The 16,920-nt window shown below is 43.7% G+C and overlaps 1 protein-coding gene across 1 annotated transcript in view; it reads right to left on the bottom strand.

Moving 5' to 3' along the window:
• Window positions 1-3,574: 3,574 nt before the first annotated feature.
• The window catches only part of hs6st1a (heparan sulfate 6-O-sulfotransferase 1a), a 55,596-nt gene continuing 42,250 nt past the window's right edge, over window positions 3,575-16,920 (bottom strand). Inside the window, exons 2-4 of the mRNA XM_083924835.1 lie at window positions 11,610-11,832; window positions 9,837-10,085; window positions 3,575-8,091 (exon numbers count right to left, since the gene is read on the bottom strand). Of these exons, the coding sequence (XP_083780961.1) occupies window positions 7,765-8,091; window positions 9,837-10,085; window positions 11,610-11,832 (799 nt within the window). The 3' untranslated portion in view covers window positions 3,575-7,764. The remainder of the gene's footprint in view (window positions 8,092-9,836; window positions 10,086-11,609; window positions 11,833-16,920) is intronic.

Below are 16,920 nucleotides of genomic sequence, written 5' to 3'. Positions count from 1 at the left end.
CCCAATCGGTGCCCCCTGGGGGCCAAAACGCGTGCTAAAGTACCCTCATGGCAGCCACAACACGTGCTTAAGTGCCCTCATGGGAGCCAAAATGTGTGCAAAAGTTCTCTCTAGGAGCCAAAACGTGTGCTAAAGTGCCCTATAGGAGCCAAAACGCATGCTAAAGTGTCCTTTTGGGAGCCAAAATGCATGCTAAAGTGCCCTCAGGGGAGCCAAATGCGTGCTAAAGTGTCCTTTTGGGAGCCAAAATGCATGCTAAAGTGCCCTCATGGCAGCCAAAATGCGTGCTAAAGAGTCCTCAGGGGAGCCAAATGCGTGCTAAAGAGTCCTCTTGGGAGCCAACACGTGTGCTAAAGTGTTATTTTGGAGCCAAAACGTGTGCAAAAGTGCCCTCTAGGAGCCCCAACGCAAGTGTGACGGGCAAATACGCGCTATATGTGCAATTTCTTTCCTTTTCGCCCCTGCCCTTCAAAAACTGTGCACGCCACTGTCTGTATACCTGTGCATGTAGATACGTTTAGGGCTCCTAGACTAAGTTCACACCAGACACTGTTAAGGTGAGCCCCAGGCTATATACTTGGGCCTTGGTTTAAGAAAACAGCATATATTCATGTGAAAAATGGAAATGAGGTTTGCTGTACGCATGGCGTGATAGCCATGGGAAATAAATCCTGTATTGAGAATAAGCCAAAGCGGCCCCTTTGGTTAACAGTATTTGTTATGTGGTAATAAAGAAGTAGAAAAACTGAAATCCCTCTCAATTTGAAGAAGGCACCTGGGATTCCCCGGGTCCATATTGTAAAGCTTTACCTTGAATTTGTGTTATAGGCTGTATCTTTTTTTTCCTTTGGGGCAGATTGGTAAAAAGTATCTTGTGTGGTTTTGAAAGAAGATGAAAGGTACAGGAGACACCGTCCCAGGGTGTGGAGACATGGGTCTTGCTTTTTTCATTTACTCGCTCGGCAGCCTAAATTAAATTGGACGGCTGATCCTCCAGAGGGAGCAGTTCCAGGGTTTGATTTAACATTATATAAAAAGCGGCGACATTAATTATCCTGCTGGAGTTGACCTTCACTTTGAAGTGCACGTACACACGACACCTCACGCATGTAGATGCATTCTCACACACACATAGACACACTCAATGTAACACGAAAATCAACTGCATCCGTGTGAGGACAGGCCAAAACGTCAAGCAGCCCTTGTGAGTATAGCGAGACCTAGCGTCACACACACACTCCCCCCACAGGGCCTGTTCATCTGTCATGGAGGTGACATCTTCAGATGAATTATGGGAGATGGTTGTCATCTTCTCTGGGGTCACATACGAAATGGCGAACCCGGGCTGTGGGCTCCCTCTCTTCACACTATCACACGTCAGCCATTTTAGAGGTTGAAAGCCTCGACGGGGGACCAAAACGACCTCAATTAAACCCCCATTAATATTAATACTTTTTGTCGTTTCACGTGAGTTGCCGCTAATTAAATGTGTCCCTGACTGTATAATGGGGGTCAGCAAAGGTCTCCTACATGAAGCTTATTCACCACATTACAGTCACCAACCACTGTGCCACTCTGGGCTCAAATCATAAATACAGATGGAAAAGAAGGCAGTCTTGGTTACGTTGTGTTTTTTGAACAGTAACATAAACACTTGTTCAGCAAAAGGAGAGATTTTTAATTGGGATCGGTCACTTTTATCATGTGCAGTAACATTTTAATTTCTACGCTTTCTTGTGCGTGCGTGCGTCACTGCATGTGTATAAAGGGAATGTATTACCTCATACAGCCTTAGATTGCGTGTTTGGCCCTGAGCCAGTGTTGGTATCCTGCTGCATGTCTCTAAAGTCAACATTTTTAAAGAGTTTTATGTAAAGGTTAATAAGTTTGCAGCAGATCAGCTCTTTATGAGCTCCTGGGCCACAGCACCACACACATACAAACGTAATAAACACACCATAATGGGATTGTGGGATACATCAGATTGGACTCCCACTGGTGTCAGCCTGTACGAGCTGCGGGGCCGAGTGCTGCCTGGGAGGTTGGATTCTTCGGTTCAAGCCTTTAATATCATGAGAGATGATTTGGTGCTGACCTGGGAGATTAGCCGAAACTGGGAGGGGAAGGTCAGATAAAGGCCCCAGATGTCCAGTCTAATCATATTTATTTTATTGCTGTAGGAAAAATGTGCACTCCCCCACTGGATTGTCCTCTCTCGTTGCCCTGTGCATTTACTTTTTTGCCAAAACAGGGTACTGAAACTCTGCAAATTGTTTGTGTTCAGAGATTTATCCATTGTATATTTGACGATGAAAGCCTAAGCCATGCTGCTGCTGGATATGACTCAACCAAAAACAGAGGACCAAACTCCATGGTGACCGGTGCCAGTGCCAACAGGGCAATCCTCCAGAACTACAATACCCTGGCTCTGATGCATGCAAGGGAGGCGCTTAGTATGAATTTATCTGCTGAATTCCACACTGAAAATAAGCGATAATAATGCCAGAGCTTTCTTTGTTTGCATGGAAGAAGCATGGGACAGGCAATGAGGAGCTGCGGCCAGTTTGACCCCCTAATAATGGATGGCGGCCAGAGCCCATACAATCTGTCGGAGCTGGATTCCCACTGCAGGAGAGAGCAAGAACCTTCTCTCAAACACTCGCATGCACATGTTCGCCCGAACAAAAGCCATCTAGCCTTCTGCAGTAGCTGAGCCATTATTGTTTGTTTAGTCCAGCTGCACTTGAAATGACAGCGACCCAGAGCTATGAGGAGGATTAAAGAGTGCGTTCAGTCCAATACACCACATAACAGCTGCCAGAGAGGCTGCACAGCCTTCCCTTTTTCTCTCCTGCTCCCCCTCATTCTCCGCTCATGTGTCAGGCTCCCATCTTACATAAAGGACCTCTCTGATTCCTCATCTCCCTTACACGCTTACATTCTCGCTCTGGTCGGGTGCTGTCTGCCTGCTCTCATCTCCCTGCAGCCAGCTGCCTCTCGCCTGTCGCTTTCCAGGAAAATTATTTTTTTCCGCCCAGCCTCGAGGGGTCAAAGTCGAAGCTCACCGGACTGTTGATGACACAGGGCGAAAGCATGTGTGCTCAGCCAAGGACAGGGCATGATGTTTGTACCGGCCCGCGGTCTTCATCCCCTGCTTGCCAAACGCCTACCTGCCGCAGCAAAGGAGGAAGCATATTTGTGTGCATATACGTGTGTTAGGCAGGCCCAGAGTGTCTGCAGGTTGAATTAATCTGTAGATCACGGCTGACAGAGTTGAGGCTGTCATTGGGGGGAGGGCAGGCTTCTTTATAGGGTCACGGTCCTGTGGTTAGTGTAGGCGAGTGGTAGAAATGTACTCTAGTTAGAGATTGGCCTTTGGATGGAAATGCAGAAACCTGGAGGGCAAAGTTCCCACACAAGTCGTCAAAACAACAAAAAAAAAGATTCCCCGAGCGCTCCTTAGAGGAAGATGTGTCTGGATCAGTTCTTCAGATTTATTTCACATCGAATGTTTTTCGCAATGATAACCAAAACACAGTCAGGTCTGTAAAAATGAAATATTTTAATTGGTGGCTTGATGATTCATTTTTGCAATCTTAAGAAACAAACCCAGAACGATGCATACAGAAGGAGCCAGAGACAGACTGCACACCAATCCGGAAAATAAGACAAGTCTCGATAACACTCTTTTTTAACACATCTTTAAAAAAAAAAAAAAAAAAAGATAAAAGGGATGATGTTAGCGACACCTGGGTTGCTTCATTGTCACAAAGGAAACGCTGTTAAGACATCAGATACACATAGTGATGAGACATAAAATATCGGAGTATAGCTTTATAGCATCAATTCTTGGAATCATTTCAGTGAAAGGATTTAAACCGTCTTTCACACGCTGCCGGGGTACGGGGAGTATTTTTGAGGACTGCTTCAAGTCTGATGATCACTTCATCTTCAACTGGAACGCTGAAAATCATAACGCTCTAAAAAAAAAAAAAAAAAAGGTAGATAATCAGTTTTGTATTGTGTCTTCCACTAACGCACAGCGAGATATTGGTTTGGAGCCTAAACGAGGCTGACTTTGAAAAAGAGGTTGTGGGCAAAATGCCTGGAGCTGCGGTGTTTTCAGGTCTCCAGTTTAAAGAATGCAATGAAGGGGAAGTTATTACCAAATAAAAAAAAGAGGAAGATCTCTCTCTTCCCATATCTATGTTACTTTGAAGGCTACACAAAAAGCATATTGACTGGATGCATCCCAATAGCTTTCATCATCCCCCTTGTTCTTCTCTCCTCCCCTTCGTGAATCATCCCTGATTTGAAAGGAGCTGATCAAAAGGAAAGAAGGATCCACGGTGATTACTTGAAATATTACAAGGAGGATGGTTGGTTTTCCTGCTTTCAGGTGTGAAATAAAAAAGATCTATTGTTAAAACAGGATGCGACATGTTATTTATCTTATACCGAGGAAGCATGCATCCTTCCCACTGCCCCCGTGGATGACACCGAACTTGGACTACATTCAGTTTAATCTAATTGTGCTGTGACACGTCTTTTCCCCACGTTTACATTCTCTTCTCCGTCTTCATGTTTTGAACTCTTATTGCACAGTAGATAGTTGAGTTTGGGGTAACGTTCCATGGTTTTTGCTTATTGAATCGGAATCCTTTTTGAATCCCCTACTGAACTTTATGCGGTTTAGCGTTATAATTAACTCAAAGATCTGTTGTCTCCCTTTGTTAGCCGAGGTGGCTTTACTTTACAACCTACGCAATGTTGAATAAATGAACCAGCGTCATTGAAATAACAAGTGACTTACTCCAAATGCTGGACTTCCTGATACAGAACTATGAAGTTGATCACCTTGAAGTAATAATGTGAAAATTTTAAAATGAATGTGATGAAATCAGATAGCTTCTCTTAAAAAAGGAAACCATTTAGTTGGTTTAATGGAACTACAAAATCACACGGTCAACTCACAGTTATAGAGCGGTGTTTCTATTCCCCAACAAAAACTTTTGCCGAGTAAAGACACCGAAAAAAAGTGTACTTTTAGTCATTACGGAATTGATTGGATACAGTTGATATAATCTGAGGACTCAGCACTCCGTATGTGGTAAATACGACACACAAATTCTACATTCCTATGCAGAATCTGTTTATAGAGATTACTCCGTGATTAATTCACATAGTGTTGTAAATTTAAGGGGAAAAGTAAAGTTTTTTTTTATAGTAAGTAACAGATTGCATTACATAAAATGTTTCCCAAGGGCAAAACCAGCGTTTAAATCCCACATTTCCACAGACTTCCTCTGTACTGGAATGTACACTCCAGTACATGCCAGTAGCCATCACAAATCTATGGAAATACAAGATTTAATTCTTGAATTTGCCCTGAGCTGACGCCTGTGGAGTCACAAAATTAAAAAACAAGGTTTAGATTTACCCAAGGTTTAAGAAGGGAACACTACTGTATGTGCTGAGATCACAAATGGTTCTACTTGAGGTGATGTTTATCGTTTTAACAACCGAAAAGCTACATGAATGTTTCCTACCATGCAGGAGGAATGATGACATGTTCAGTAAGAGATTCGTTAGGATAAGAGTTCAGCAAATGTGTTTATTTTTGCCAGGGGCGAGAAATTCTGTAACCTATCGTGTAAAACTGCTTGAACAAAAGCACATGACAAATTAAAAATACCAAAGTCAGAATTACTGACTGGGTCACAGAATCTGCTGCGAATGGTGGCGCCAACTATCGTGACCCGCATTAAGATTGTAGATTTTGCAGTCGAGAGTAAAGACGTGTCACATGGGCATATTTAAAAAAATATATAAATTAGGATTTTAGATCATTATATAGGTACAGTCCTCATGTGTAACTAAGTCATGGGGACGAAACGAGAAAGGGGGGGTATTAAAATGTTAAAGGAAAGGGCAGAGGGGAGTATTATTGGCTTGCGTCGCTGTGACGGTCACACCGCTGTGACATGCTGTTGGAGGGGCTTTGTTGCCCCGCTCCTCCACCACCAATAAAATGGCAAAATAGTTGGTCATGGAACCAGTCATTCACAGAACTCATCATCAGGCATCCTCTCCCAATCAGGCACACTATTTACAAAGGCATACACATACGCCAATCAAAGGCATACTGTACATACTATTTACACACATACACACAGAAACACACTCATCCACACAGACACACAAGTAGTCAGAGAAATTACTGTAGTATAATGCAGACATAATATCTGGCAATAATCGTGTTGACTTATGATCCCAGTACGTAGAGGCACTGCTACCTCGCCCCGTGCGCTCTTAAGGGTAAAATACTGGTCACACTAATGAACTACAGGTCACTGGCGCTGTGTGTCCTTTCAGTAGGTGGGAAGGAGGCTTGTTTGAGACCGCCGCATTAACAACACAGCTCTCGGTCAAGGGAAAGAAAAAGACCAGAAATTGAAAATGCCACCCACTACATTAAGGGCTCACATTGCCATGGCGACCAGTAGTTCCACAACTGCCATTTCGAGCATTTGTCTGAGTTAAGGTTTCCAAAGTGCTTGCTGCTCACACAGCACGGTTCCTGGCAACAACCTGCAGCAGACTCACTCCTCTCCATGCCTTTGATTTCTTCGCACCTATGTGAGATCCGACTCTATAATTGGCTGTCATTCTCTGCAGGGCTGAGACCCAAAAAAAAGGCGAGAAAAGGAGAAATAATGAACTTGTTAAGCAACAGAAACTTTGGAAACCTTTAACAGAGAAGCAGGCCACTCCCCCCCCCAGGATGCAGGGCTTCAGTAATGGCTATGGTCCATTGTACATCAATCCGATCCATTAGCTTTGACTTATAAAACCAATAAAAATAAAGAAATAAAGGAATCACTTTTCTTTAGGCAGCAACATTGGTCTCAGTGTTATTACAATTCTGCTTTTTTTAAAAAAAAAAGCAAAAGCAAAAAGGAAAATACAAATTAAATCATCCTAAAATGAGAACGAGTCATTATTTCATGACCAAAGCGTGTTCATGGGTGAAATGGCTGATTTTTTTTTTTTTAAGCAGAAAGCTTTAATTATACAACTCAGTCCAACATTTCTTTGCGTCTGTCTTTCTTTCTTTCTTTTAGGTTCAGTCTCTCATGTACTCCCACCGTTTTCGTTGTTCAGCTCAGCCATCTGCATTCTTTTATACCTTTCTCAGTTCCTTTGAAATTGGAGCATCCAGGACGTAGACTGGAAAAGTTAGTGGGAATTCACAGACTTAGTTTTATATTCTCATGCTCCATATTAGGCCACAGAGAACGAGAGGGATACAGGAGGAGGAGGAGGAGGAGGGGAGGATGGAGAGATGGATGAGATACTCGGTTGTCAGCAACTCTTAAAAATATCTCTCCTCCGCTCAGTCAGTAATAATGACAAGAGAGACAGAGAAACTCAGGGGGAGGGGTAAAGGGCAAGCGGGTGCTAATAACAACTGGGCAAACCTCAATAATGTGAGCTGATGCAATCGACCAAGCCCAGGTCTCCATAGCAACCGCTGCGACTCTCATTCCCGCAGCCCAACTCTTCAGTAAAGTCTGTTTGTCAGTCATTTGGGTCTTTTGATGCAGGCGCCACTCTCACTCTCCGTGTATGTGTGTGTGTGTGTGTGTGTGTGTGTGTGTGTGTGTGTGTGTGTGTGTGTGTGTGTGTCTGTGTGTGTGTGTGTGTGTGTGTAAGTATTTCACATTACATATGCATGTCTGTGTGTTTGTTCTCATTCTGCTGCTACCAGCGGTTGATGATCTGGTTCATGTAGTCCTCAGTGGGGAGCCTGCTGCCCGCCTCCTCCGTTCTGCCTCCCTCCTCACCCTCCTCCCGCTCCTCCCTCTCCCCTTCTCCCTCCTCCAGTGTGGACGCCGAGCTCTGCCGGCCGTGGGGTGGCCACAAGCCGACGCCCAGGCCGAGGCCCTGATGGCTCTGCTGCATGTGGTTCTTGATGCGCTGCTGCCGCCTCTCCTGCTGCCTGGTGTACTGGTAGCGCTGCTGGAACAGGTCTCTGGCGTAGTCGTAAAGCTCCATGTCCAGCTCGTTCAGCTCCTCTATACGCTGGATCTGACGAGGAGGGGAGCAGAGGAAATGTTTAAGTTAGCTCAGACTGGCGAAGGAGGGATGAAAGACGGGGAGAAAAGAGTCATGAAAGAACATAGAGAAAAGACCAGAAGTTAAGTCATAGCAGTTTTTGACCAAAGAATTGGAGGATTTGTGAAAGTAAAGTATTAGAAATGAATGGCAGAATTAATTGTGGCGTGAATCTAATGTTTGTGTGGATTAAATAAATAAATGGAATGGAGACAGACTGACTCCAGAGTGTCTGTCTCCACAGCAGACAATCTGGGCCCATGTTTAATAACCCTCTCAGAGTAGGGGACCTATCCAAAGTCACATTTTTGGTCATACTTTTAGGACTTGGAGTAAAAGCATGAACTGGCCTTAGAAAGTACTACCACCAGAAAAACGCTCTATTTCATGACATTTGTAGGAAAACGTTAAAGGATTTCTAACATGAGGGACGGTACAGAGGAAAAAAAGTGTGTTGGCAATATGTGGCGCGAGATAACAGAAATATGTTTGATGTTTGGTTGTGCAATGCAGCTAGCTTTATTGGGGCGTATCATCTGCTGTGTGTGATACAACAAGTAGGGGGAGATGTCTTTAATTAAGAGAATCCCTTTGAAATCTCTGACGGAGTGCTGGGTATCATTTGTGAGCAACGTGCGTGACAACAGAGGGAAGCGACGTGCTGCATCAGCGTTAGAAAATCAGAGATGTTTGCTCGGCAGAGCGGGGGGACACCGGCACAAAGCCAGTTAAGCAAACGCTGAGATCAAGTCGTCACAAAGACTTTATGTATCAGAGAACAGCCGTCACATAATTTAGAAAACCAATTTGGATCAAAAGTGACTCACTGGGATCTTGACGCCACGAGGCTATAAATGGGCTTTCAGCAGCTTTGCAGGAGAGTGCAAAGTAAATATTCTTTTGATCACCTGCTGATAATTATTTGTCTTTTTTTGAAATAATTAAATACTGTCACAATGTCACGCAGCGCCTTTTAAGGTATTTAATTTGAAAACTACTTTCGATAACAAAAATTTCACTTAAAACACCACACGCAGCCTCCCCCACCTGTCACAGTGTCCCCGTGTGATATTTTCTCCTTTCCGAAATAACAACCGTCATTTCCACCTTTCCACGGCGTCTGTCAGAAGGGCATTTTTTATTTTTCCATCCTCCCGACTGGTTTTGATGTATTAATCCCCAGTTTGCTGGGTACTGGAGGATGCTTCTTTGCTGGTAATTGAGCCTAAGAACTCCCACACTGGACCAATCAAAGAGGTGGGAACGCGTTAGAAGCTGCTGTTTTCTTTTTTTTTTTTGTTTAAAACAGCGACAGTCATCCCACCTATTTCACAGCCATATATAAAACCACTGTGTTTCCTCGCTGTTTCTCTCTTTTTCTCGTTCTGTTTTCTCAGATTATTTCCCACTTCTTTTCCAAATGTTTGTTTTATTTTGCTGCCTGTAAGTGAATGTGCTACAGCTAAGACAGATGTTGGTCATCATCATAACATAGTATTGGAACAAGTACTAAAACAAAACTTGTTCCTGAACTTTCTTTCCAAAGAGGTTGAGAGCCCTAGGTTTAATCTTTAACAGTGCGTTGTAATTAGATACTTGAACACAATATTTGAGTATGTGTGCTTACTTTTCTCCACTGACTTTCTATTATGCACTATCTAATTTGTTTCTGCTGAATGTTTGCTACAAGATCTACACGACTGAGCGGCAGCACTAACCGTTGCATTGTCCAAGTCCACCCCTGCAGCGCGGGTGCTGTTGTACTGCATGAAAGGCCTGATGAAGCGCAACCTGAAGGTTCGTTCAAACAGGAACTGGGTTTTCCTCTGGTACTCTGTCAGACCAAAGAAGGCCATGTCCCGTAGGTTCTTCTTGGCGGACTCCAGTAGAAGCTGGGCCCTCTTCTTCTCTGGAACCGTGGACATGTTGTAGCAGCCGACGAGGCTCAGGTCCGCTAACATACGAACCTTTAGACAAAGGAACAGGAAGTGAAGGAGGTTATGGAGATCAGTGAATGGAGTGTGAATGAAATCGAAGACTAACCCTGCAACTAATTATTTTAACGCAATTAATCATTTTGTCTATGAAATGGAAAAAAATAGCAAAAAGGTGACATTTCTCAGACGTCTGGTGATGTCACCAGTCAGCTTGTTTTGTCTGAACAGTACAAAACCTTTAGATTTTGGATCAGCTCTCATAAATGACAAAGAAAATAAAAAAAGGTCACATTTGAGAAGCTGGAACCATAACATGTTTGGCATTTGTGCTTTTAATATGACTAAAACAATTGATCATTTCTAAAAAGTGAATCATATTTAATTTTCTTTCAATAAACTAAGTGATTAATTGACTAATCATTGAAGCTCTACAGCCAACTAAATATCAAAATAAAAAATATTTAATGGGTTTTTTATTTGTTTTGTTTTATTCCACTGTTGACAGATAATATAATTCATAAGTAAATGTTTTAGATTTCACTTTGAGTTTTAGGAAGTTATTATGGATGCTTGTCCTTTTGTTTATACAATTTATGAATAAATCATTATTTATCTAACTACCCTTTGACTTTCCTTTTGAATTGCTTCATCACACATTGTACTAAATAAACTAAAGCAGTTTGGATTCTGATGAATTTGTTCCAGAAAAGAGACATCACTTCATCACTGAGTACATCCTTGAGCGGTTGTGTTTTCAGAACAGGAGCTGGGACTGCATACTGATTTGGATTCACAGGAATACACTGGGATGGCTCAAGTGTGTGTGTGTGTGTGTCACATTTATGGGTCATGGGATCCTGAGTAATACTAGCCCCAGGCTCAGGTGAGATAAGCTAGCCAACACGTTTAGGTGGGCCGACTGAGAGAGCCATCAGAAGAGAAGGTGTGAAGTTGAGGCATTTATGGCCGGCAGGCAAACTCCTGACTGTGTATGTGAAAGAGCGAGAGAGAGAGAGAGGGAGAGAGCGAGAGAGAGAGGGAGAGAGGGAGAGAGCGAGAGAGCGAGAGAGAGAGAGAGAGAGAGAGAGAGAGAGAGAGAGAGAGAGAGAGAGAGAGAGAGAGAGACAGACAGACAGACATGTGTGCAACTTAACTTATACTTTTCATATATTTATAAAAGAATGGATTTGGATGTATAATGCTGGCTGGTAATCATTCTGGTTAAGAAAAACAAGTTGGATGAGGTGCAGAGATGCAGGTTAGCCAGGTAGGTGATGAACAGCAGCATCATGACTGAAACCAGCTGCTCTTTTTTTTTTTAGTTTTTGCACAAATGACCAAAAGAAGCCCAAATGCAAAGCTGACTGACTGATTTGCGGGGACCTTCCCTCTCTGCAGCATTCTTTCACGCTGGCTTCAGTTCAGAGGAGTGTGACAACCCTGCATTACACCCCATCTTTTAAAGCTTATAAAGTGTAGTTTTTATTGTTAGGCACCAAACCTACTGTAGTGGTTGTATCAGACTTCATCATGTTGAACGCATTTTCTCTGTACCTGTCTGTTGTTGGCCAGGTTGTAGGGACAGTCCATGAACTGTTGCAGGGTGCACCCCGACCAGTCAGAGCCCTCGTAGCAGGAGGGCAGCTCCTCAGGCGTGGGGGTCCGTCCATCGCACATGTGCAGGGAGGTTTTCCACGTGGCTCCCCGCTGCACGTGCCGCCACTCGCTGAGGTATCGAGACACTGGATCCCTTAGCAGAGTGATGTAGTAGAATTTCCTGTTGGAGGGAGGGGGGGGGAGAAGAAAGATTTACGTTAACAAAATATTGCCTAACTTGCGTAAAGAAATTGCAGAAAACAGAAATAAAAACCAGCAGCAACACAACCTATAGAACAAACCTATGTTTGTTAATTTTACTGTGTTTTCACTTTTTGTTTTCCTTTGTGAATGAGTCATTTCTCAATTGTTCGGATCAATTGAAACAGATGAGAGGAGTTAGAAGCTAAAAAGAGCAGCGGTAACTTTCAAAAACACTGCATCATGCGCAATTCCCCAGTTGTCCATGTGGTGGCACTGTTTACAATGCTTTACTGCCGCAGTTCAGTCTGCATGCACAAAACTCAGCAGGATGAAGGCTACAGACTGAGGTTGCCATGCTTAATGCCACATTATATGCATTAACTTGAAGCAGCTCTGTGACGCACAAAGGAAATCTGGTCACCTGATAGGAAGTCAAAGTACAAGTGAGGGGGTCGGAGGAGGTGAGGGAGGGGGTTGATTTGTCTGGCAGAGGATCGGGTCAGTGTTCGGGGCCACGCAGTGCAGGAAAAGAAACTGCTGGCACAAGCACATCTCACTCTGCAACACACACATCTCCACACTGCAAACATCCTTATGTCTCAGACGCTGAAACACATACACATCCTTCCTCCCGCACCAAGCATTAGGTCTGCCTGCGAGAGATGACTCATCCCGCATCTGAGATATGGATGGGACTGTTTCTGTGGGGTGTGTGTGTGTGTGTGTGTGTGTGTGTGTGTGTGTATGTAACGTAATGGTGCATAGCACAGTTCAATGTCTCTCCAGAGGGGACACTCCCACCAGAGTGGAGACCTTTCCAGGACTTCACACTCCAGCTAATTACTGCAGTCTAATCAATCAACACATCCTCATTAGCCACACACACATACACACACACACACACACAAGCTATGTGTGTTAATGTGTTTATGTGTGGCTACGTGCCTGCAGTGTGTCTGGCAGCGATGGTATGGATTTGTCTGGGCAACAGACACGCCGCCGGTCGAAAATACACACGGGCACACACGCTGCCCTTCTCTCCTGGGCTTGCATCACGTCAGAGGAATGTTTGCAGAGAGAATTTTGTGTGCTGACAGGACTCCACGAAAAAGGCCCGGTCCACGCAAGCCACCTCACATACACACACAGACTCTCTGCTTGCATCGCTAAATCTTTGGCTTCACACTACAAAGATCACCCAGTGGGGGAGGAGGGATGCTGGGTGGATACAAAGCCCCAAGTGTCACACAAACAGCAGCAGTGTCTAGATATTAAAAAGAAGTGGCTAAACCCCTCCAAAATCAGTGGCAACAGGGAGATCCTGGACAACAAAACAACTAAATCCTAAATGTAGCAACAGCTGAGAGTACACAATAGTACAACCACACACTAAATCCAGCAGTGGCAAGCAGATCATGGACAATCAAAAAAAGAACCAACCCCAAAACAAATTTCATCAGGGAGATGCTGCGCAACAAAACAACCACACCCTGAATTTAGCTGCAGCACGAAGAGATCCCTGCAAATGAAAAAAAAAAAATGTAGTAGCAGCAGGGGGATCATGGACAATGAAACGACTTAACCCTAAATCCAGTGGCAGCTGGGAGATCCCAGGCTACGACCCAAACAGACCCTCAATCCCGGGGCAGCGGGGGGATCACGACCATAGAAACAAGTATCCGAACTCTAAATCCCATCAACCTAAACCTAAAATCTCATCCCTGATCTAATCAAAAGCAGAGGAGGGCAGAAACACAGTCCAACTGGAGCCTGCAGAAGACCGGGGTACATTATGGAGATTCCTATGATGACATTATCAGGATTCCTAACACTCCCTAGAGTGCAGAGTGTGTTTCTGCGTGTGATTGTGGGTGTGTGAGCCCACTGTGTGTTTCTGAGTAAGACTACGCCTATTAAATCACTGATGACATTTTCCCCCTCTTGGCTTCTTTTCTACTGAAAAAACACAGTACTGTTTGGCCCTTGCAACACAGACAGGAGAACGGGGGAGAGGGTGAAAAACAGAAGGAGAGAAAAAAAGGGGGGAGAGAGAGAGAGAGAGAGAGAGACAGAAACAGAGAGAGAGGGGGGGGGCAGACAGAGAGAGACAGAGAGACAGAGAGGGAGAGAGAGACAGAGAGAGAAACACAGAGAGAGAGAGGGAGAGAGAGACAGAGAGAGAGAGAGAGAGAAAGGGGGAGAGAGAGAGGGAGAGAGAGGGAGAGAGAGACAGAGAGAGAGAGAGAGAGCTACGAGGGGGCGGAAGAGAATTTCAATTAGTTTTCTAATACTGTGAAAGCAGTGAGGGCCCTGAGCCCAAGTGATTTATCAAAGTTATGGCTCCAGCTATAATGAAGGCTCAGGCATATTACCAGGGAAAATAAATAAATAACATGCACGCAAACACACACAGTTACACAAACACACGCAAACCCAAATAAATGATCTTAAACGGCATGCCTGCCTGTCGTGTCTGCTGGGTCAGGCGGACTGCAGAGCTGGTGCCGTGGAGACTTTCTCGCCTTAAAGCCTAATGATGTCTGGCCGTGTACTCAGATCCCTAGGTAATGATGTTTCAACCCACACACCAAATTTACTCACTCGCCAGCAAGTCCACTCCCTTTAACACACATTCTCTCTCACACACACACACACACACACACACGCGCTCTGCCTTTGAGGCGACAGTGCATTTTTTCCCTTCTTCACAGGTGATACTGCTTATAGTTGAGGCATACGTGCACTTGTCAAATTGACTTCAAAGCTAATACCCATCGCTCAATCTCTCACTGTCGACATTTTAGCACATCATCCTCTGGTTGAGTGCGGGAATTTGCGGTCTGTGAGCAGAGCCTTGAAGGGGCACTCTTGCAGACTACGTGTGATACATTTTTCCCAGCGAATTTCCACCGTTTGCCTTTTTTTGATATGAAATGGAAGAATACAGCTCTAACACCCTCACAAAAACACTCAAAACTGCATTTATCAGGTGTCAAACACGTCAACTAATCGGAGAGATTAATGCTATCAGATCGGTGGTGTTTAGAGTAGGCTGATAAAAAAGAGAAAAGCGAGTGTTTGGTATGGAGAGGTGCGATGAAGCTATTATCGCGACCACTGTGGGATTCAGACTGAACAAGGACAGTTTTGTCTTTTATCTCTCGTTTTCTCGCTCCGCTTTTTTTTATTATCCCGATTGCTATAACTCAATTCAAAATTGAGGTTGTAAGGGCAGGATGTAGTGTACTAGCTGTCTGGCTGACTAAAAAAGTAAAGAAAGCAAAATGAAAAAAAAAAGAAACAAACAGCATGCTATCGATCGCTCACATTTCGTTTAGAGGGCATTCTAACTCTTTATTCTTCTTTTATTGCCATCTGTACAATCTCCTGTGCACATCTGTGTGTTTACATGCTCCGAGAATAAGCAAGAATGAGATTTGTGAAGCTTTTCCACCCTGCCAAGAGGACAATCATCCAAGGAAGAACCAATACTTGTTATTCTTCACCATTTGATGGAACAATGATGGAACGTATAGGATAATGAAATAAACATCGGCACCTTCTCAACCCAAAAACGACCAGTTTCAGCCCTCAAAAAAGCCATATTTAGTACATGTGAGCTTGTTGAGCGTTATCAAGAGGAAACACACAGCTCCTGGGCCGGTTACGTCTCCTCAGAGCCCGGGGTAAATTAGCCCTTTGCCAGTTTCCTGTGGGACACAAATCACCACCTCTTCAACCTCCACCTTCTCTCTTTAACCCCTCTTCCTTTTCTGTTTAAATCTTTCCCTTTCTGTCGCTCCCCTTCTTCCAGCTCATCTCTTATTCTTGCCTCTTCCTGTAGGTGTGCCTCTGCCTGATTGCAATGTGTTCTTCCTTCAAGGAGTTTGTTTTGTTAAAATTTCAAACCAGAACCCTCGAGCAACATTCTGAGGAGTGCACCGCACACTGATGAACGGTTCGTTTTTAGTTTTAGTGTTGTTGAAAGGTTAAAAATAGGAGAATGATTAATGAGGGTTTGGTCTACAATTACACATGCTTGGGTTACCATTTTTAGATAAGGTTTCATGCAAGTTAAGAGTGTTTTTGGAAGCTTGCTTTATAGGACAGGGAAGCACCAGGAGCACAAGAATAACTGGAGGGGGTTTGTGGCGTTACACAAGAGATTGTTTTGTCTAAAGGAAGTGTGAAAATGTTTAGAAGCCTTGTTTTAATATAAGGTTACGGCTCAAAGTGTGATTTACGCCGTCAGACATACAAACACAGTGAGGCCAACAGTTTCTCATTGTATTAAGCAACCATAATTTATTAATAGTTCACAGATGTTTGTTGAAACCAGATCCACACAACAACACAGCCCTTTCCCACCTCTAAAAATGGGCCGTAACCGCTTAAGAGTAAAAGACGAAAAATATCGCCGCAGATGTAAGGCTAAATGAAAAAGTGCAAGTTCAAACACACGTTTGCACAGAGCCAGCAAAGTGCATCACATTTGGTAGAACAGAGATAAACAAATCAAATTCAAACACAGATAAAGAAAATGAGATTTAGCGTTAGTGGCAGGATGTCTGTGTTTCATGGCCTGGTTTTAATAAATCCCCGCCTGATGCCAACAATCCATCACCAGGGAAAGTTCACTGGATTCCACACTTCTGATGGGGTCTGGGCTAGCATTTGGTATCAAGAACCACTTCTGAGCGGATATAAATTAATTCAAGACAAGAGGATTTGTTAAGGTATTTACTTTTTATTTCTTCTTAAATGCGATGATTTGCTGCATATATCTGTTTCATATAAGTATGAACTATATCGTTGGGTTTTTGGATTGTTGGTCGGACGATAAAAAGGAGTTTAATGACGTCGTCTTGAGCTAAGAGAGTTGGGACGAGCATTTTTGCCAGAATGAGGACAAAAGGGTACGGTATTTATGCCAAAATAACAAAATAGCAAAAAAGAAACCATCCAAATTCAGCGAGGATGCAATCGACGCAGCTGTAGACGTTGGTCTTAGTCAACAAAACCTACAGTTTCTTCAATAAATTTGAAAAACATCAAAGGAACTGGT

Source organism: Echiichthys vipera, assembly GCF_963691815.1.
Source record: "Echiichthys vipera genome assembly, chromosome: 12".
Lineage (NCBI taxonomy): Eukaryota > Metazoa > Chordata > Actinopteri > Perciformes > Trachinidae > Echiichthys > Echiichthys vipera.
This window is presented reverse-complemented; position numbering and strand designations above follow the sequence as displayed.